Source organism: Dermacentor andersoni, chromosome 10, assembly GCF_023375885.2.
Source record: "Dermacentor andersoni chromosome 10, qqDerAnde1_hic_scaffold, whole genome shotgun sequence".
In the NCBI taxonomy this organism is placed as follows: domain Eukaryota; kingdom Metazoa; phylum Arthropoda; class Arachnida; order Ixodida; family Ixodidae; genus Dermacentor; species Dermacentor andersoni.
This window is the reverse complement of record NC_092823.1, coordinates 28,020,923-28,041,980: the sequence shown is the minus strand read 5'-3', so window position 1 is coordinate 28,041,980 and position 21,058 is coordinate 28,020,923. Positions and strand designations below refer to the sequence as shown.

Here is a 21,058-nt window from a genome sequence, read left to right as displayed (position 1 = left end):
GCGCATCTATAGTTAAAGAGCAAAGGCATTCACGTAATACTGGATAGTTAACTCGATGAGAGACAGGAGAATGGCCCTGAGAATGAGTAGATCGATGAAAAAGGATGGCAGCAGCAGAGTGATCTGTTACAGCCGAATCATAAACATTGCACCAGCTTGAATTGGTGTTAAAGTTGCACAATATATGATCGATCAGTGTGGATGTCAGTGAAGTTATACGTGCTGGGGTTTTAATGACGTTATGGAACCCATATGACCTAACAAGATTAAAATAATCGCTGTCATGTTCCCTTATAGCATCAATAATAAAGTCTCCACATATTGTGATTCGTTTATTTAAATTGGTTAAATAAACTAATAAATGTTCAAAATGTTGCATGAAAGCTGCTTTGTTCTTGTTAGGAGCACTATAAATTACCGCTGCAGGAAAGCAATCAGAATTCACCCTTACCCTTTGCTGTTTTTGCTTCCTCCTGTGTTTCCATACAACTATTGCCTTCGTTTATCCATATACGATGATATTTATATCTTTTACCAGGGGTATTTCATGACCTTTTATTTACACTGTCTGTCGAATGTTTTCATTTGATACTATAACACCAGATTCTTGAAAGCTAAATTTCAGACCTAGATTCTCTCCTTCCTGTCCACAGATATCAACCAGACGTTCCATATCACTTTGCTTGTTAGCTAGCAACACAATGTGGTCCGCACAAAATAAACCTGAATGTACCAGAATATCTTGCGGTTTACATTGTCATACGCTTCGGTAATGCCTAGAAAGGCATTATACAGCGGTCTCCTTTCTTCTCTCAATATTTCAATACACTGAATAAGGAAAAATATGTTCTCATCTAGACGCCTACCAATTCTAAAGCCATTGTAAAGTTCTGGCAATATGCCATTATTCCCTGCGCATGCTTGCCGCTTTAATTTGATCGCCTGCATTGCTATTCTGTATTTTACCGATTTAATGGTGAATGGTCTCTATGAGTGAATTCTATCTTTCTCCCCCTTACGTTTACAAATTATGGTAATTTTACTTTGCCGCCAACTGTCTATTATTCGCCTCCCTTATAAGCGTTCTTCTATGGCATTCAACAGAGGAGGAGGAGGAGGAATAAACTTTTATTGTAGAACCAGCACTTTATGATGGCCGGGCCTAAGCCTCCCACGAAGGGACGTCGAAGGCTTGCCTCGCAGCCGCCTCGCGGGCGTGCTGGGTCGCCCAGGTTTGGTCGTCGAGGGCGGAGCTCCGCCGAGCCTCATGCAACCTCGACGAGAGAGTCGTGGTGTTAGTCTGGGTGTACTGTGCTAGGCACTCCCATAGCATATGCGGAAGTGTAGCCGGGTGAATTCCACAGCACCGGCAGTTGGAGGTAGTGTAGACGTCCGGAAATATATGGTTGAGGCGGGCGGGTGAAGGGTACGTGTTTGTTTGTAGTAGACGCAGGGTGGTAGCCTGCGCCCGGCTGAATTTTGGGTGAGGTGGGGGGAAGATTCGGCGACTGAGGTAAAATGCCTTAACGAGATCGTTATACGTTGTCAGACTGTCCCTGGTGCCCAACTCATCTCCAGTGACTCCGGCGCGGTTGACTAGGCCTCGCGCAATGGAGTGGGTGACCTCGTTGAGATTGGGGAGGTGTGGGTGGACAGGGCCGGCATGGGCCGGGATCCATGTTAGGGAGATTATGCTGTCTTTAGAGTGTGGTGCCTGGCAGAGGATGCGAAGAGCTTCGGGAGAAATACGGCCTTTGCTGAAGTTTGTAACGGCTGAGCGAGAGTCACACACTATAGTGTGACAGGTGGGATCTAAAGTGGCCAGGGCGATGGCCACTTCTTCAGCCGTCTCCGCAGTGGGGGTAGTGACGCTGCAGGCGTGGTGGAGGACTCCATCGCGTGTGGCGACGGCCACAAATCGTGTGCCATGGGAGTATTGGGCTGCATCAACAAATGTGACGCCAGGTACGTGGGCAAGGGCTTTTATGATAGCTCCGGCCCGAGCTTGGCGCCGGGCCCTGTTATATTCAGGGTGCATATTTCTAGGGATAGGGTCTATGTAGATCCAGCTACGTATGTCGTTCGGGATCGGTTGTTTGGGGCCCTGTTGCTGATGGTAGGTGAAGCCAAGCGTGGACAGAATAAAGCGCCCCGTTTCAGTAAGGGTGAGCCGTTCAAGCTGAGAGCGTTGTTGGGCTTAAATGAGTTCGGAAAGGTTGTTGTGAACTCCCAGTTGGTTGAAGAGTTCAGTGCTGGTGCAATGTGGGAGACCAAATGCTTGCTTGTAGACCCCTCGTATGAGGGTGTCGAGCTTGTTTTGCTCAGCCCGGTACCAGTTGAGGTACGCAGCAACGTAGGTAATGTGGCATATGACAAATGATTGGACGAGTCGGAGAAGGCTTTCTTCTTTGAGTCCTCCGCGTCGGTTAGATATACGTTTAAGGAGTCGTAGGGTGTTTTGAGATTGGGCACAGATCTTGTTGAGAGCCAAGGCGTTGGAGCCGTTGGTAGAGATGGTGAGACCGAGAACCCGGATACTAGGGACGTGTGGGATAGGACTGCCATCTTGAAGGCGTAGGGTGATGGTGTCACAGGGTCGGTGATCAGATTGGTGTTAGGGAGGGCGACCACGCTGAATGGGCTTGTATAGCAGAAGCTCCGATTTAGTCAGCGAACAGCGCAGTCCGGTCCCTTGGAGATAGGCTTCAACCGTGTCAATCGCCGTTTGGAGGGCTGATTCCACTTCACCATCACTGCCTCGGTACGACCAGATGGTGATGTCGTCGGCGTAGATGGTATGGTTGATATTGTCGACTTGCTGTAGTTGCTTGGCAAGGCCAATCATGACTAAGTTAAAGAGCATGGGAGAGATAACTGAACCTTGCGGGGTGCCTTTGCTGCCAAGGGTAAGCTGGTCTGATCGTAAATCCCCGGCCGAGAGTGTAGCCGTGCGATTGGAGAGAAAGTCACGGATGTAATTGTAGGCTCGCTCTCCCAGGTGGAGGTTGGAGACCTGGTCAAGGATAGCTGCATGGGAAATGTTATCAAAGGCTTGAGTGAGGTCGAGTCCGAGAATGGCTTTCATGTTACGGGAACGATCGTTTAGCACTTGATGTTTGAGCTGCAACATAGCGTCTTGAGTAGAAAGGTGAGGGCGAAATCCAATGATGGTGTGGGCATAGAGAGAGTTGTCCTCGAGGTGACTGTTGATGAGTGCTAAGAAGGCGTGTTCCATCACCTTGCCTACGCATGAAGTGAGGGAGATGGGCCTTAAGTTATTGAGGCTAGATGGTTTGCCAGGCTTTGGGATTAGGATAACGTTGGCAGTCTTCCAGGCGGCTGGAAGGGCACCACTGCGCCAGCAATCGTTGATGTATTCAGTCAGATGGGACACGGACTCGTCATCGAGATTGCGAAGGCTTTTGTTAATGACCCCGTCTGGCCCTGGAGCAGAACGACCGTTAAGCTTGCGTAAAGCGGCATGTATTTCAGATACGCTGAAATCGGCGTCTAGTGTAGAGTTGGGGCTACCGATGTAATTGCTGTGTGGACTGACTTGTCCCCTGGAGATATATCTGGTACAGAGGTAGTCAAGCACCTGTTGTGGACCTTGCTTAAGGGTCTCCGTATAAAGGAGCTTCTGCAGCCGATCCTGTTGGGTGGTGCGGGTGGTGGTATTATCAAGCAGATGTTTGAGGAGTTTCCACGAGGAAGGGCGATGAAGTTGTCCATCCACCGTGTTACACAGCTCAGTCCATTGTTGCCGGCTGAGGGTTTGACAATGCTCCTGGATGGCTGTGTTCAGTTTGGAAATCTTACTTCTGAGGCGACGGTTTAGGCGCTGCCCCTTCCATCGAGCTAGGATGGAGGCTTTAGCCTCCAGAAGATGGGCGAGGCGGCTATCCATGCGTTCAACTGAGGCATCTGTAGTTACCACCCGAGTGGCCATTTGAACATCAGTGCGTAGCGCTTGCATCCAGGTGTTAATGTCGGTAATGCCTTCTGCTGAGGTAGAACCTATGCGTATTTTTCGAAAAACATCCCAGTCGGTAATGGTGAATTCTTTAGTGTGGGCAGGGGCGGCAGCGAGTTGGGGTAAAGAGAGAGCAAGGATATAATGGTCGCTGCCCAGGTCTTGCTGGGTATTGGTCCAGTGTGCATTGTTGATATGTTTGATGAAGGTGAGGTCGGGGGTAGAGTCCCGGGTAGTGGAAGTACCGAGGCGTGTAGGAAAGGAGGGATCCGTGATGAGCGTAAGGCCTAAGTCGTGGTAATCTTGCCAGAGGTTGCGAGCTGCAGCTTCCGTGCGAACGTAGCCCCAGCCTGTATGGGCGAGGTTGAAATCACCGCCAATGAGTAGGGGGTGCGTTCCAGCTACGTGAAGAGCCATCTTAAAGAGGGTGAGGAAGCGACACCTTACTTTATCCTTGGGGCTATTGTAAATGTTCAGAAGGAAGATGCATTCTTTCCGTTTACGATTGGGAATTAATTCGAGGAATAGATGTTCGATGTGAGGACTATTGAGATCATGTTCAATAACAGGAATACGACGCCGTACTAGGGTGGAGACCCGGCGAAGAGGGTGGGTGGTATGGAAGGTTTGATAACCGGGGAGCGTGGTCGGGGCGTTATTGGTTTCTTGAAGTAGGATAGCATCCGGGCGGCGGGTATGTTGGCGTAGGTATTGATTGAGTACCGGTTGTTTATGGTGAAAGCCTCGGCAGTTCCACTGCCAAATGAGGGCGTCTTGATTAGTGTGAGCCATGATGGGAGATGGTGGATGTCGCCATCGGCGTCCCGGAAGGGTCGCAGACGGGGGCGGCATGGCTAGGAGGCGTGAGAATATGAGTTTCTAGGTTGGTCACGCGTTGGACAATACCAATGAAGGCTTGCTGAATGGAGTCCAGTGCATGTTGGAAAGTGCTAATAGTTGTTTGAAGTGAGATGAGCATGTCTTTAACTTCAGAGCGGACCTGGCCCGTGGCTCCATCTTGCAGCGCTCTCTTCTTGGGGGCGGGAGTCGAGGGGGCCTCCTGGCTAGGGGCAGGGACGTTCTGTGCGATAGGTGCAGGGGCTGGTGTTTGGGACTGTTTGAGGTCTCTAACCTCCTGCGAGAGTTTAGTTAGGAGATCGCGTAGGATGGCGTTCTCGCGCTTAAGCTGAGCTATTTCTGGGTTTTCTGGTGAAAGAGGAGGGTAGGTGACTTGTGTGTTGGCGATCTTACGACTCTCTCGCGAGGTGCCCATGAGAGCGTCTGCGAAGCTCACCTTGCTGTTGTTGGTAGATGAGATGCGTGAAGCCGATGCAGACCGGGATCTTGAGCGTTGTTGCCTGGATCGAGATGGAGTTCTGGAGCGGGAACGCCTCCCCCTTGACGGTGTGCGGGAGCGTGGCCTGGTTCTGGTGTTGAGGGTGGAGGGGCCGGCTTGTTTATAGGTGGCTTGGCTGGTTGTTCTTCGTTCTCCGATACTCTTGCGGATGACGTACGGGGTTTTATATCGAGCGGCACAGCTTTTGTCCGCGGTAAGATGGGGACCACCACAGAGCGAGCACTTAGGGTTACAGTTATGGTCGGCGGGGGGGTTGCGGACACCGCAGCCCCGGCATATCTTGTTATTTAGGGTAGGGACAAACGTCCATACGGTGTCCGAGGCGGCCACACTGGTAGCAAATGTCAATTTGCTTCCGATATAGCGAACATGGGAGTAACGGGGAGCCGTAGCGGACCTGGTAAGGCACATTCAGTCCGTCAAAAGTGATGATCACTGTTGTAGTAGATGCGATGCGCTTGGCCGCCAAGGCTGTCGGGTTTCGGGCAGTGACAATTTTGTTGTGGATCTGCTGGGGAGTCTCCGTGAGTGGGATCCCACGGATGACCCCTGTAAGGTCGCTCTGATTGTTCGTGTGCTTAAGTGTCACGAATCGGGCCACGTGCGGTGTGTATAGAGAGGGGGTTCACCCCCCCCCCCCCATGTCAGCGGGGCAACCGTTTCTGTATTATGTGGGGTCACGGACCGCGCGGCTTTCGGTGACGCGTCGCGGCAGAGGCCAGGCGGGCGAGTGCCGATTCCGGGAAGTCGGTATTGTGCGCAAGGGGTTGGCAGTCTGCCGACGGTCGCACGAGTCTGCACAGTCCTGCCTGGAAAGGGACCGCTGTACGCGGTATCGTGGGTCTGCCGCCCGAGTGCCTGACTAATTGGAGGCGCCGGCGAGGTTAAGAAGGGCTTAACAAACTTGACCCCGTGCCGCATATACGGAGAAGGAATCTATTCTTCTACGCGTACGGAACGAAATCGCCAGCCGTGTTGTTGGGTGCGACTGCCTGTGGGGTGTCGAAGGTCAGCTTACAGTGCACGCTGTAGGGGTGCGGTGTACACGTGAAGAGTGCATTCGGACGGCGGCGTCTTGTAAACACGCACTCGGAGAACTTTGTCTTGTAGACAATAAGTTTGAAGGACAAGGAGGGCCATCCGTCTCCCACACGACCAAACTTTGAGTACAGCGGCACTACGTGGTGTCGATGCCCCTGCTTCCGAGACATTTGCGGCCTAGACGCCGTTGGGATTTGAGGCGGTCTAGTGATAACTTGTTCGGGCCTGGCGTGTTTTGCTGAGCCCGTCACTAACTACGTAGAAACGAGAGGGCAACGGAGTTTTGGGGAAAAAGGAAAAGAGCTTTGTTTTCCAATATGTTTATTTTTAAGAGTAAGCCCATCCCTCTGGGTTGTGGCTTAACAAACGGTTGACTCTGATTGGCAACTGAACCTGTGGGACGGGCCAACGGCCCTACCGCCTTTTTTTTCTTTGTATATTTGGGCTATAAAAATCGGGACGACATGCTGTCCCTCAGACTGGGCTGAAATCAGGATTGCTGATAGATCAGTGAGCCTCCGTACTATGTACGTTAAAACGAGTCTGGGCTCTAACAGTCATTGAGACAGTCGATGAGTGAGATTTCGTTTCTCAATTGTTCATGTTTGTAATGTATTTGTTTTACCTGCCATGTATATAGAAAAGTTCAACTATAAATATTTCTTGTACATCTGATCTGCATCATTTCCTGCCTGCGTTTGATCAACAACTGCCGATCATCGTCCGAGAAGCTTCAAGTTCCAGCGGTGAAGCGAGGACAGAGAACGAACGAAACATTACTGGCGCAGCACGACAGGATCGGCAAGCCCCACAACGAGCAGCGAGCCAGGCGCAAGGCAACAGAGGGCCACCAGCCAATTCCGCAACGGTTGCAATTCATCTGGACGAGGACGTCAGGCGGCGCCCCCAGCAGCAACGGGTGAGCGGGATTCCTTGCGTTTTGTCTAAGTTGGCATGGCTGTTGTTCAGTGAGGTTAATGGTGTTCACGCGCAGAACAGCAAATTTGATTGAGGCTGACGTAAACATTGATACGGCATCTGAACAAAGAGAGGGTCAGAGACGGCAGGAACTACAACGCGTCGGAGAGACCGAGTCTGAGACGTCGGATACTGAAATGGATAGTGAGACGCAAGGCGCTTCGCAGGCTCCGAGCACGACAGATCCAGAGGCCATGGCGGTGAGACGCCTGGAGATGGAGCTAGAAAAGGTGCGCCTACAGCTAGAGTGCGAGCGCATTGCTCTACGGAGAGTGGAGCTTGAGCAGTCGGGCAGGCCGCCTTCAGTGTCGGAAGGAAGTGATCTCCGCCGTGCCAGCACGGATGGAATATCACAATGTGCTAAAGTGCTTAAGGCATACCGGTTGCCGTGTGACGCTGACGTTCCGATATGGTTTGATGAGGTTGAAAAGTTGTTTTCATCTTTTCAAGTACCAGAACACAGCCGCGTACATTTGATCATGCCTGCGCTGACCGAGCGGGTCCGTTATCTGTTGCGTAGCCTGAATGATGAGGAATGTACAGATTACGAGACTGTAAAGAAGGCAGTACTAGATGAACTTAAGCTCACGCCAGCTGAATACTTGGGGAGGTTTGAAAGGGCATCGAAACGACAGGAGGAAACTTGGGCTCAGTTCGCGTCTCGCGCTAGAACTTATTTGGCCTACTACCTACAATCTCGCAATGCAAACACAAAAGAAGCTATGACGGAGCTTATGGTCGCTGACCGTATGAAAGCCAGTATAGGCTCAGAAGCCCTGGAATATGTTCTTTTGCGGGAGGGCGAAGAGTGGTTTAAGCCAGTGGAGGTGGCAAAGGTGCTGGAGACTTTCGAGCAAGCTAAAGGGAAAGGACGAGCAACTAAGCCGGCCGCAACAGCCTCATTGACGCAGCAAGCAAAACTAGCTAGCCCGCAGAGGACAAATTTAAAATGCCACGTGTGTCATATACAGGGACACCTAGCCAGAGACTGCCCAAAAACTTCAAATAAAGAACAACAGGGGAAGGCACCGACTGTGCAAAAACAAAGGGTACAGAAGGTTGCTGTTGTGAGTGAAGAACCTCCACCAGAGCAAGAAAGGGTGCTTAGCGCTAGAGTAGAAATCTTGGCTCAAAATGCTAGCTCAGGGAGGTCAAAGCTGGACCTTATCCCTATCATGTGCGGTGATATAGCAACGGAAGCTGTATTGGACACAGGTAGTGAGATAACGGTCGTCCGTAAAAGCATGCTGCCCGTCGTTTTACAGGAGCCATCGGGAACAGTAAGACTCGAGTCGGCATTCGGAAAGACCATTCGAGCTAACCTAGCTACGCTGCCCGTAGGCATGCATTGCCCGGGGGCTGTGATACAACCGCAGAGGATCGACCTGGTGTGTGCAGTTACAGACGAACTTGCAAATGGGGTTGACTGCCTGTTGTCAAAGGAAGATTGGGAACTACTGCAGGCGCAGGAAAAAGACGAGTTTGGACGAGAAAATATTCCGCGGGTAGCCAATTCCGTGGGAGTCCGATCAGTCGAAATAGGCGATAACACTGAGCCAGACTGCGGTCTTAGTTGCGAAGAAACGACAGACAACATCCCTGCATTGCAAGAGAATAGTTTGATACAAGATGTCACTGGGGCGCCCAGTCAGCGGGAGAAATTTCGAGCTGCTCAGCTTGCCGATGAAAGCCTGAAAAAGGCCTGGAATGATGCGAGAAACGGTAAAGCTGGCATGTTCGTGTCAGATGGACTTTTGTACCATTGGGATTCCTTAGCGGGAGTCAAGGTCAGACAACTGGTCCTACCAGAAGAAAAGCGCAATGAGGTATTGCAGCTCGCGCATGAGTCATTGTGGGGTGGACACTTAGGGACGAAAAAGACAAAGCTCCGGATAAAGTACAGTTTCTTCTGGCCAGGAATGGAGAAGGAAATCGCTGGGCATTGTCAGACGTGCCACCAGTGTCAAACACGTTCAGATAGCCGTCAGAGCGATAAAGTCCCCATCACGCCGCTTACGCGACCGGAGCATCCATTTCAGGTGGTCAATGTGGACGTCATTGGGCCTATTGAGGTGCCATCTGCGAGGGGCCACAAATATGCTTTGTGTCTTGTCGATCTTTGCACAAGATGGCCTGAGGTAGTGCCGCTCCGATCCCTGACAGCGAGGGCCACGTGCGAGGCTTTACTGGAAATTTTCAGTCGTACTGGAGTGCCGGAAACGATCTGTTCAGACCAAGGCACGAACTTTAAAGCTCAACTGACACAGCTAATGTTAGAAAAACTGGGTTGTTCACCCAGGTTCTCCACTGCCGAACACCCTGAGAGCAATGGAGTGGTTGAGAGATGGAACAGAGTCCTCAAAAATATGTTGTATCATGTAATGGAGCGGGACCGAAGAAACTGGGACAAGCTCATCCCATTTGTTCTGTGGGCTTATCGCGAAGTGCCGCATGATACCACCGGGGTGGCGCCGTTCAGGCTATTGTACGGTAGAAACCCAAATGGGCCCCTATCAATATTGCAGCAAACTTGGACGGGTGAGATCGCGGTGCCCTCAACTCTGAGAGAGAAACCTGCCAAGTATTTGCAGCAGCTGCGGGAGCAACTAGAACTAGCCGCGAGTGTAGCTGAGTTGACAAGCACCGAGCGCCAGAGCAAATATGCTGAAGCTTACAATAGGAGGGCACGGACTAAAGAATTTAAGGTCGGGGACCAAGTACTCCTCTTTGACACAGATCGGGCAACCAAGATGGCCGCCAGGTGGTTGGGTCCTTTCACAGTTATTGGGAGAGAGAGAGAACACTCGTATCGCTTGCAAATAAATGACAGAAAGACTTCGGTAGTGCACGCTAACCGACTCAGGCCGTACTACGCTAAAGTGAGTCATGTGGGGGTAGTGTTCGAGGAAGACGGAGAATTTGGTGAGGTGGAATACGCGCCGCAAGCTGTATGCACTTCAGTGAGCGAGCACGCAATAACTGAAGACAAGCTAGCTCATTTGGGTTCAGATGCACGCACGGAAATCGAGGCGGTATTTGAGAAACATCGCTGCGTCTTTGACGGAAAGCCTGGGAGGGCGCTAGTAGGGCGGCACCGCATCGAACTGGAGGAAGGATGTAAACCAAAGAGGACGTTTCCTTACAGAGTCCCTGAACTACTAAAGAAAGAGGTTAGTAGGCAAGTGAAAGAGCTTCTTGAGTTGGGCCTCATATATCCTGTGGAGAGCGAATTTGCACACCCGGTTGTGTGTGTTGGTAAGAAAGACGGGTCAGTGCGCATGTGCGTCGATTATAGAACGCTTAATGCCGTGACCAGGGTAGATGCCTTTCCAATGACCAATCCACGGGAGCTGATCTTCAGAGTTGGTCACTCGAATTTTATAACAGTCGTCGATCTGAGGAGAGGCTACTGGCAGGTACCGATGGAACCCCAGAGCGAACATCTTACGGCATTCGTGACACATGATGGGCACTACGCATGGAAGGTAATGCCATTTGGGCTGAAAAACTCTGCGGCTACCTTTCAACGGATGGTTAATTCATTGCTGGCTGCACACCAAGCTTATGCGTCAGCGTACCTAGATGACATTGCAATATTTTCAAATACCTGGAAAGAACACCTGCAGCATGTAGACATAGTGCTTAAACTGCTAAGTGATGCTGGGCTGAAAGCCAGCCCTGAAAAATGCCAGGTAGCGCAAACTCATATCCGCTATTTGGGACACATAGTTGGCTCTGGAACTCATGCACCAGACCCTGAGAAGATAGCTGCCATAGAAGGCCTTGTGCCACCTCACACAAAGAAAGAGTTGCGAAGTCTGTTGGGGCTTTGCGGGTATTATCGGGACTATGTCGCAAACTACGCCGACGTGGCGAGCCCGCTTACAGCTTTGACAAGGCGAGGAGTTCCTAATTCAATTCCATGGTCGGAAGAAGCGCAGTGCGCGTTCGAAAGTCTGAAATTAGCTCTCTGTCAGGCTGTCGCCATGAACACTCCTGAGCCTCATCAGCCGTACTGGCTATTCACTGATGCGTCGGCGACGGCGGCCGGTGCCTGTTTAGCTCAAATGTCAGCGGACGGAAAAGAAAAGCCAATCGCTTTTGCTAGCCATCGCTTTAACCCGACACAGGCGCGCTGGTCGACTATAGAGAGAGAAGCCTTTGCTATTATTTGGGCACTCAAGAAATTTGACTACTGGCTTTTCGGAGCAGTGGTGAATGTTGTCTCTGATCATAACCCATTGTCATATTTGACAACCAGCACCCCGCAGGGGGCCAAGTTAGCAAGATGGGCGCTTTCACTACAGCGCTACAATGTAACGGTGCGTCACCGGAAAGGAACATGTAACGCCAATGCTGATGCATTATCAAGGCTCTCGAATCGTTCATGGGAGCCAATCGAGTAAAGAGCAGAAAAGAAAGGATAGACAAAAACAGCCATGCCAGCTGGGACAGGCGTGAATGTTCCCGTTCACCCGAAGGACGTGTGCGTGGGACAGTTCAGCCTTGATCAAACTTTTTGTGGTTGTTGTCGTCCATGTGTGTGAGGGTTATAAGACTGGACATACTATATATGTATATAACCTGCATATGTCACTTTTCTGCTGTTGTGCCGTGCAGTGCGTTGGAGTGTTACTGTACATACATGAGTATTTCTTTTGCATGCTCACTGCCATGAATGTGTTGATCTTTCGCCCTTTTCTTTTATCGCTGTGAGAAAATTGTTTTTTTTCTCGGTCCTTTCAGTTCATTTTCCTGTTCCTTACGGACTCCGCAGCACCCGTGTTGGGCAGAATATGTCAATTTTCTTTGACGGAACTTTCAGAGCCTAAATTCTAGGATACAGCGCCCTTTGGCTCTTGTAGTATAGCTGGGAACATTGTGAGCCCAGTATACTCTTTAGGAGGGACGTGTAAGGTCGCTCTGATTGTTCGTGTGCTTAAGTGTCACGAATCGGGCCACGTGCGGTGTGTATAGAGAGGGGGTTCACCCCCCCCCCCCCATGTCAGCGGGGCAACCGTTTCTGTATTATGTGGGGTCACGGACCGCGCGGCTTTCGGTGACGCGTCGCGGCAGAGGCCAGGCGGGCGAGTGCCGATTCCGGGAAGTCGGTATTGTGCGCAAGGGGTTGGCAGTCTGCCGACGGTCGCACGAGTCTGCACAGTCCTGCCTGGAAAGGGACCGCTGTACGCGGTATCGTGGGTCTGCCGCCCGAGTGCCTGACTAATTGGAGGCGCCGGCGAGGTTAAGAAGGGCTTAACAAACTTGACCCCGTGCCGCATATACGGAGAAGGAATCTATTCTTCTACGCGTACGGAACGAAATCGCCAGCCGTGTTGTTGGGTGCGACTGCCTGTGGGGTGTCGAAGGTCAGCTTACAGTGCACGCTGTAGGGGTGCGGTGTACACGTGAAGAGTGCATTCGGACGGCGGCGTCTTGTAAACACGCACTCGGAGAACTTTGTCTTGTAGACAATAAGTTTGAAGGACAAGGAGGGCCATCCGTCTCCCACACGACCAAACTTTGAGTACAGCGGCACTACGTGGTGTCGATGCCCCTGCTTCCGAGACATTTGCGGCCTAGACGCCGTTGGGATTTGAGGCGGTCTAGTGATAACTTGTTCGGGCCTGGCGTGTTTTGCTGAGCCCGTCACTAACTACGTAGAAACGAGAGGGCAACGGAGTTTTGGGGAAAAAGGAAAAGAGCTTTGTTTTCCAATATGTTTATTTTTAAGAGTAAGCCCATCCCTCTGGGTTGTGGCTTAACAAACGGTTGACTCTGATTGGCAACTGAACCTGTGGGACGGGCCAACGGCCCTACCGCCTTTTTTTTCTTTGTATATTTGGGCTATAAAAATCGGGACGACATGCTGTCCCTCAGACTGGGCTGAAATCAGGATTGCTGATAGATCAGTGAGCCTCCGTACTATGTACGTTAAAACGAGTCTGGGCTCTAACAGTCATTGAGACAGTCGATGAGTGAGATTTCGTTTCTCAATTGTTCATGTTTGTAATGTATTTGTTTTACCTGCCATGTATATAGAAAAGTTCAACTATAAATATTTCTTGTACATCTGATCTGCATCATTTCCTGCCTGCGTTTGATCAACAACTGCCGATCATCGTCCGAGAAGCTTCAAGTTCCAGCGGTGAAGCGAGGACAGAGAACGAACGAAACATTACTACCCCCTTCGTCGTGTGCTCAGCTGCGGTTTCGTATGCATTGACCTCGTGGTTGACGCCGTTCACATGGATAGAGCGGATGCGAGCGTACCGGTCTGCATGGTCCGGGTGAGGTGTGCTGACGACAACGATGTTTTGTTGCGTATTCGGGCAGACAGTGTCTTCTGAGCTTTCTTCGTCCGTGAGGTTGGCTGCTTGGAGAATGGCGGCGCTTACCACGGGACTGCCGATCTTGGCTATATGAAGGGCGCCCTTGGGGCGGATGACAATCTTAATATCCTCCGTCGGAAGCGGCGGCATGCGGCCCGCCTTCAAAACTTGAGCTTTAACGGGCTGCTTCGCCCGAGAGCGGGGCCGGCTACTTGGGGCTTGACATGATTCATCTGTCGGGGTCAAGTTGTCCGTGCCGCGTTTTGAGTGGCGGGATCGTGCAGTGAGCCAGCCAGACTGGGCGGTCACTTCTTCTGGCGAAATATCCTGGCCGGCGACCTGTATCTCCATAGCGAAGGCAGAGGTGCGGGATCACTCTGGTGGAAGATGTAAACGCCGCGCGCCGAGGCGCGACACGCCGCCAAGACCCAGCCGGTGCAGTCGGAGGCTGAACGACCGGCCAGCTAGGCTTAGCGCGGCGGCGACGTGGCGGGTGGAGAAAAGGTGCGTTCCCAGGAAAATGGAAAGTCCCACCTGAAAGCGAGGTGTCCACAGAGTCCGGAGAACTTCAAGAATCGTTTGGTGAAAACTTTAGGTCGCTAATCACAGAGAAATATGCGATAACATTTGAGAAAGCCGGAGCCGACATGAAAACATCCGCACTCCTCGGCCTCTTCTTCTTCCCTCCATTCAACACTGCTTTCACATTTTTTGTTCCTACTTCATGAATCAGCCTAACGGGAACCTCACCTAACTCTGTGGCTGTCTGCTTAGGGACTTTCTCCTCGGCTTTTTCCAGTCGAAATTTCTCATCACCAGATCATTTTTTCATCTGGTTCTCTTTCATGCTCTTTTTTTCCTCAAACACAACCTCGTCATTTTCTCGCAAAAATTCGGCTGTTATTTTTGAGATGTAATTTAAGGCCGCATCACCGTCCAGTTTGTTTCCATTTTTATCCAAGATATGTTGTTGTATTGTTGCAGACTTCCTTTCTAATAAGTTTATTTGGTTGCAAAATATTCTAGTTGCGACCTTCTCTTTCTCACGCATTTCTGACAACCAAACAACACTGCAGCAGCGCCACACTACGGTTAACCAAGCGAATCGTGACTCCAAGATTCGCACCCGCCTCAGTAGCATGCAGTTTGCAAAAGCACGGCGTTCGAGATTGGCTTTTTTGCTCAACGAAAGTCGTAGCTGAGAGGAGGGCAGACATTTGGAACCGACTTCTTGGTCTTAAAGTACGTGGGTAGGCTTGTTCATAAAAAAAAAACATACAGTGATTTAAGCCGAACCATGAGCAAATTTTGGTTGGCAAACACGAGCCAATCAGCGCACTACCCTCGCCGCTTTTTCTGCTTGCATTGGCAAACGACTTACGGGCTTCCTTGGCATTTATCGAGCACAAATTTATGATCACCGAACATATACGTGCTTCCTACGGTGCCAAGTGTCGTCTTCGAGAATGTGCCCTCATCTTGAATTTGTGGAACCATATTTCCTCTGAGCGTCAAGAATAAATACGACAAAAAGTGGCGATGGCTGGCAATCTACATCAGCTAGATCTACGGCCGAAGTGCAACAAGTGTACAGCTTGCCCGCTGGCGTAAACAAACAGATACCGTCATGCTAGGCGCACAAATTTCGATACTCAGCCAACTGACAATTGTAAATTATTCAGTTGTGCGCCTAAGCAAGCATTCACGGGTCCGTGCTGCCGTACTTCTCTTGAACCGCCAATCTCAACACTTCTACCGCCCTGTTGTTATGAAAAGAAAGGCACTTTCAATAGCGACCGCACGCACTGCATTTGTGAGACAGCCGTGGTTTACGGATTATATGCGTATCATACTAGAGGAAAGGTTGCTTAACAAGCGATGGTGCGAAAAAGAAGCGTCGCTCAGACGAATAAAAAGCCCTGCGAGATGTCCAACAAGAGCCACTGTTTAAGATGGAGGAGTGCCTCACATGCAGAAGTTAGGGTTTGATTCCAATGTATAAAAGTCTTTCGTATACACCGTAAGCTGGTATGGGCTCATTGAAACAGCCGTTTCGGGTGGCGATGGTGTCCGCTGCCTACACCACCGGAGTCCGGTATCCGTACCATCTATCATCGGGAATGTGAAAAAACAGAAGGCCCAGTTCCCGCCGCGATTCAACCCGGGCCAGCTGCGTGGGAGTCAGCTACTCTACCACTGAGCCACGCCAGCTTTTTTTTTTTCTTAATGACATGGGTGCAGAATCATAAACAAAATAAGAAAAAAAAACGAGATGTTACAGAAATAAAAGGTGGCTAAAAAAACATTCCAAAGGCAGGCAAGCACGTGCAAAGCGTCCAATAAAGGCATCCAGTCCGGCACGGTTTCTTGTGCGGCGTACACACTACGAACGTAGGCAACGAATTCACGAAAAAACGACCAAATGCTTTGCGGTGGTTCAGCGTGCCTGTCACACATTCCACTGCAGCAAAGGGTATGTAGGCCATGTACCATGATCATATCATATGGTGGGTCCCAGGGATCTTTAAAATGTAGGAAACGATTTCATCTAAATCCTTTTTAAGTGTTCTTTGGAGAATGTCCCAGAAGAACACGGCATCCGTACAATCTTGAAAAAAGTGATCAAGTGTTTGAGCATGTGTACACAAGCGGCAGTTTGTGCCCCTTTTCTCTAACCAGGTGTTGACAGGAAGAGTTGCCAAATGTGACTTAAAGAAAAAAGTTTTGATACCTGGAGGAACGATCATTCGTCGGACACGCTTAGGTACATCTAGGTAATTACATTCCATATAAGGGGAACGATAATGGGGAACCGGAATCGATATGTCCATGAGTGCAGCAGAAATGTCTTTGCGGGAGGTAGCTAAAATATAATCCATACTAAATTGAGCCTTAAGAAAGTGAAAACCTTCCATAACCTTCTTCAACAACCCCCAAGAACCCCGTGGTGTATCTCTGACAGATCACGACACAGTTATTTCTGGAAGTTAACTGATTAATTGTGGTTGTAATATCTGTCTTAGAAATTGGCTGTTCACATTACGAAAGAAGAATAACAGGGAGACAAGATGCCTGAAAAAAGGTGAACTAGGCCAAGCCAGACTCCCACTCTCAAGAGGAAAAAAAAAACAAAGGTTATCGCGTCGCATGGCCTTAACACGTGAGATCCACACATAGGTAGCAAACACGCGATGGAAAGCTTGCAACCCAATCCGCGAGCAGTGTAGTACCTGCAGGACACGCATAAGTCGAGCTGCTAGGAACGCATTGCAAGCTTCAGCTTGGTTAAATATAGACAACTGCCACACCTGCGAGTTGTTAACCTTACGCTGCAATTGCTAGCATGCAGCGGAAGAATGCCCTATAAACGCGTCTTAGCGCTCGAAGATACACGCGATGCGAGATGCGTGCCGTGTAGCGTCATTGCGGGCACATCTTGCATTGTACTTGCGTCTTATTAGACAAGGTAGAACTCCCTCTAGCAGATGCGCATGTAGCGGTACAATGCAGTTAAGCGTTTGAGGAAGAAAACGAAGCTTATGTACATGTATACAAGAATTCTAGAGAAATATACATTGTGTACCTGAATAACTCAAGCTGGCTGGGTGACTATGTCAGCACCGTGTTTGAAAAGGAACATCAATAGTCATGACCATCATTAGCGTCGTATCGTACTATTTGCCTTGCAATGCGAGATTCCCGCCGCGTGGCGTATATAGGTGCAGCCTTTGCATTGGAGTTGCATATTATTACACCAGGTTGCACTCCATGTAGCAGCTTCATGGGTAGCGGTGCAAGGTAGATGGAGAAGCCTTGAGGAACGAAGAGAAGCTTATGGAGATGTACAAAAGTTGATGTCATCATTATATATACTGATACTTTCAAACAGGCTTCGAGAAAAAATTGCAAGCAAGAAGCGTCACCTGGTGACTGTTTTTCTCCGTTCCGCTTCAAAGGGACTGCATTAGGTCAGCGCCATCATCGTTACCATCCCAGTGTGCCATTTGACATGCGCACCGTGTACCGTCGATGCATAGAAACGTTGCACTGCATGTCCATTACATTCCACGAGGTGTCCCAACATATAGCATATAACCGTTGCATGCTGCATGTACCCGACCTTAGATATAGCCGGCTAAATGACTATTTCTCACCATCCCGTTTCGTATGGGATGTCGTCATTATCATCATCGTCATCAAGAGCAACGTACCGTGCTACCGTGCACATGTCTAGGGATATGACATGTGCGTCATGTAGTCAGGATACCTGTCTTTACTCTTCGGTGCATGTTATGGCGACTCCTCGCAAGGGAATAACCTGAAGAAGCGATTCGTAGAGGTGCACACACCGCTGCAACCAGGCAACATCGGGCTCAGCAGGCCTATGTGTAGGGACAAGGGAAAGCGGCCGCGTGTTGTTGAGACCAGTGGACTTTTCAGACCGTTCTCGTGAAAACGACGCGGAGATACTTCACCACGAATACCTGTCGTGCGTGGTGGCGAAAATGGAGCTCCTATGTAGCCGCTTCCCCAGCTTACGCTGTGACTGGGCTGCGTGTGTAGCGCAGTCCTGTGACTTTTTTTTTTTATTTCAGAGACGAAACCTTATAAGTACATAACTCCAGTAGGGCTGGAAAATATATCTTAACTTTGCTACTAGTGATTACATATGCATGCGCAGTAAAATAATTCTCTATCCCTGCTTTCTTTTAAACTGCAGGAAGCATTTGTCACTATGACAATCTGGTATTCGTACTAATTATTGTACTACCAATTTTGATGCTATGCTTATTTATTGCAGTGGTAATTGAGAAAATGAATAGAGCAAATAAAATTGTTATAATTTTCTTTAAAGAGAAGTAAAAACACCACCACCCAAGTTCATTAAGCAAACTTTCTTCAAACGGAAGTACGGAGCCTACCAACCTCCTTTAAACTTTCTTTCTACAATATTTCTTTAAACAAAAGTGAGAACGGAAACTACCATCGCTCTTGTAACACGAATTAGTAGGAAGTAAAATTACATTTATAGGTTAATAAAGTTGATAGAAAGTTTCCAAGAGTGCTAAACAAGGTAAGGATGTATTTCTGTGTGGACGTGTTAACATATATACTTGACGTAACGATTGCGGGGTAAACGCCGGTTCAAACTCTCACTTGCCGGCCCCGGCGACTATTGAGCCTGTTTCTATGGCCGGTTGCTGAGCCAAAATGTCACTGGAATTGTCCTTTACCGCCATTCACGGCTGCAGTTCAGAAACAGCATACGACTTCGTGCGCCACGGGAAGCAAAAAAAAAAAAAAATTGACCGGAACAACCTTGAACGAGAACTGTCCAAATTTGAGTATATAGCATGATGTGGCGGTCGGCGTGTTGCGGAGTGTCTAGTGACTTTTGTGGGGGTTACGCTGATGTAGTAGGCTTTATTTATATACATATGCTTGAGGAGTACTAGCAGACAGATACGCATATTTACATTGCCGGACGTATTTACTCCGCCCCATGCCGAGCGCCATATAATGGTGCGCATACCTTGGACAGTTCCTGTCCAGGAAGGTTCCGCGTAATTTGTTTGAGTTGTGACTGGCGCGCCATAACTAACGCGGTTATGTCGTCATAGGCAGGGGAGGGTGGGACGGCTAAGCGCGCATGCGTAATTAATGGACAAGTGGAACATTATCCCACTTTCAGTGTGCTTTAGTAACGTTCCATCTTCACTGGAGGGTGCTTACCAAGCCGTCCCATGCAAACTGCTTGCTATCTCCGGTTTGGTACATAGGGTTAGAAATTTCTGGCCTGGGTTTAACGCCATGTTTCTACTTATGGCGTACGGGTAACGGCGAAAGCGGACGGGCTCCTCGAATGTTTTGCGTCGGGGCGCCTATTGTTATCGCGGAGAATGGGTAAATTTTCATTGTACTCCAATGGAAGTTATCAATTACCCATACAATGGGCTTAAACTGTACATTCTCACCATTTATTGGGAAAGGGGCATTATCGCTTCAAAGGGATTTTTTAGAATGGCTCGCTATACAATGCTATGTATTAATAAACATCCTACTGGAAGTAGCGATACCTAAGGTGAAGTAGCATACTGACACGCGATCTTGTTTATCCATTTGTGGGGGACCGCATCTCACCCGCAAGGAACTTAAACATATCGCGCAGTGCAAAACGCGCTCGCATGATTTGGAACTTACACAAACGTAATCGTTGATTGTACTTGTCGATGTTCCCACTGAAGAATGGGAAATGAGATTGTATGCGCGAGGCAATAGTGTTGTACATTCTGGAAGGCATGCCGAGGGATTACCCTGAAGCCTTCGACTAACCATGTAAAAAACGCGACCCACTTCAACTGCAGATAATATTTTGACGATCGCCACCTTTACTCGCCTCTATCGATGTGGTTGAGTGTTGGTTGTTTTTCGGGCGAAAATTCGCCCTAATAAATAATTAGTTTCGTGACTCGCTGTTGGTCCACCATTTTACCCTTCAACGTCACCACAACGCGAGAACGTTATTCAAATTAAATCATGGGGTTTTATGCGCCAAAACCACTTTCTGATTATGAGGCACGCCGTAGTGAAAGGCTCCATAAATTTTGGCCACCTGGGGTTTTTGAACGTGCACCTAAATCTAAGTAGACCGGTGTTTTCCCATTTCGCCCCCCATCGAAAAGCGGCCGGCGTGGCCGGGATTTGGTCCCACGAGCTCGTCCACAGCAGCCCAACACCATAGCCACTGAGCAACCACGGAGGGTAACGTGACAACATAAGACACGTTTTAGGGGTGTTTGTACGGATGATGACTTTCGGTTTTAATGTCTGAGCAAGGCCACTGGATTTCGCTTTAAAAATACACCAATTTCCTTTAATCCATGAATTGAACAGACACGTTACGTTTAAAGAACGTAGAGAAAGCATAAATATATTTCATGATCGCGTCAAAATTTACTGGTATAAACGGCAAATTGTTTCGGGTAAGTTTAGTATGGCATGAAAGTTAAGTGAAAAACGTTGACAAAACAAGACAACAAAAGCATTCAGTAGTAAAGCTGCAGTCTTTGAACGCGTGGCTGGTTGCCGTAGCCAATTTTCCTCGGGTTTCAATAATTTTTCAATGCTCTGAAAAACTGAACTCTTGAAAAAAAGTTTATTTTATCTACTTTGCTTTGGTAAGAAAACAATTTAATCAATTCCGATTATGAGCTCGCACTAAGGCGCAACTTACTTGACTATGAAATACATTAGTGCAAAGGAACGCTCTAGGACGTGTCCACAGTATGAGCAGAGACTGATGTCCACTATAATTTTTCGATACTTCCGACAGCGTTCTTCAAACATTTGCTCATTGTGGATATGTTGCCTAAAGAA

The 21,058-nt window shown here is 49.1% G+C and overlaps 1 protein-coding gene across 1 annotated transcript; it reads left to right on the top strand.

Annotated features, from left to right (window-relative positions):
• The first annotated feature begins 7,344 nt into the window (after positions 1–7,344).
• On the top strand, positions 7,345–9,486 carry LOC129381911 (uncharacterized). The gene is made up of 2 exons (XM_072284650.1): positions 7,345–9,136; positions 9,478–9,486. The coding sequence occupies exons 1-2, from the start codon at positions 7,349–7,351 to the stop codon at positions 9,484–9,486; spliced, it is 1,797 nt and encodes a 598-aa protein (XP_072140751.1). The 5' UTR covers positions 7,345–7,348.
• The last annotated feature ends 11,572 nt before the right edge of the window (positions 9,487–21,058 follow it).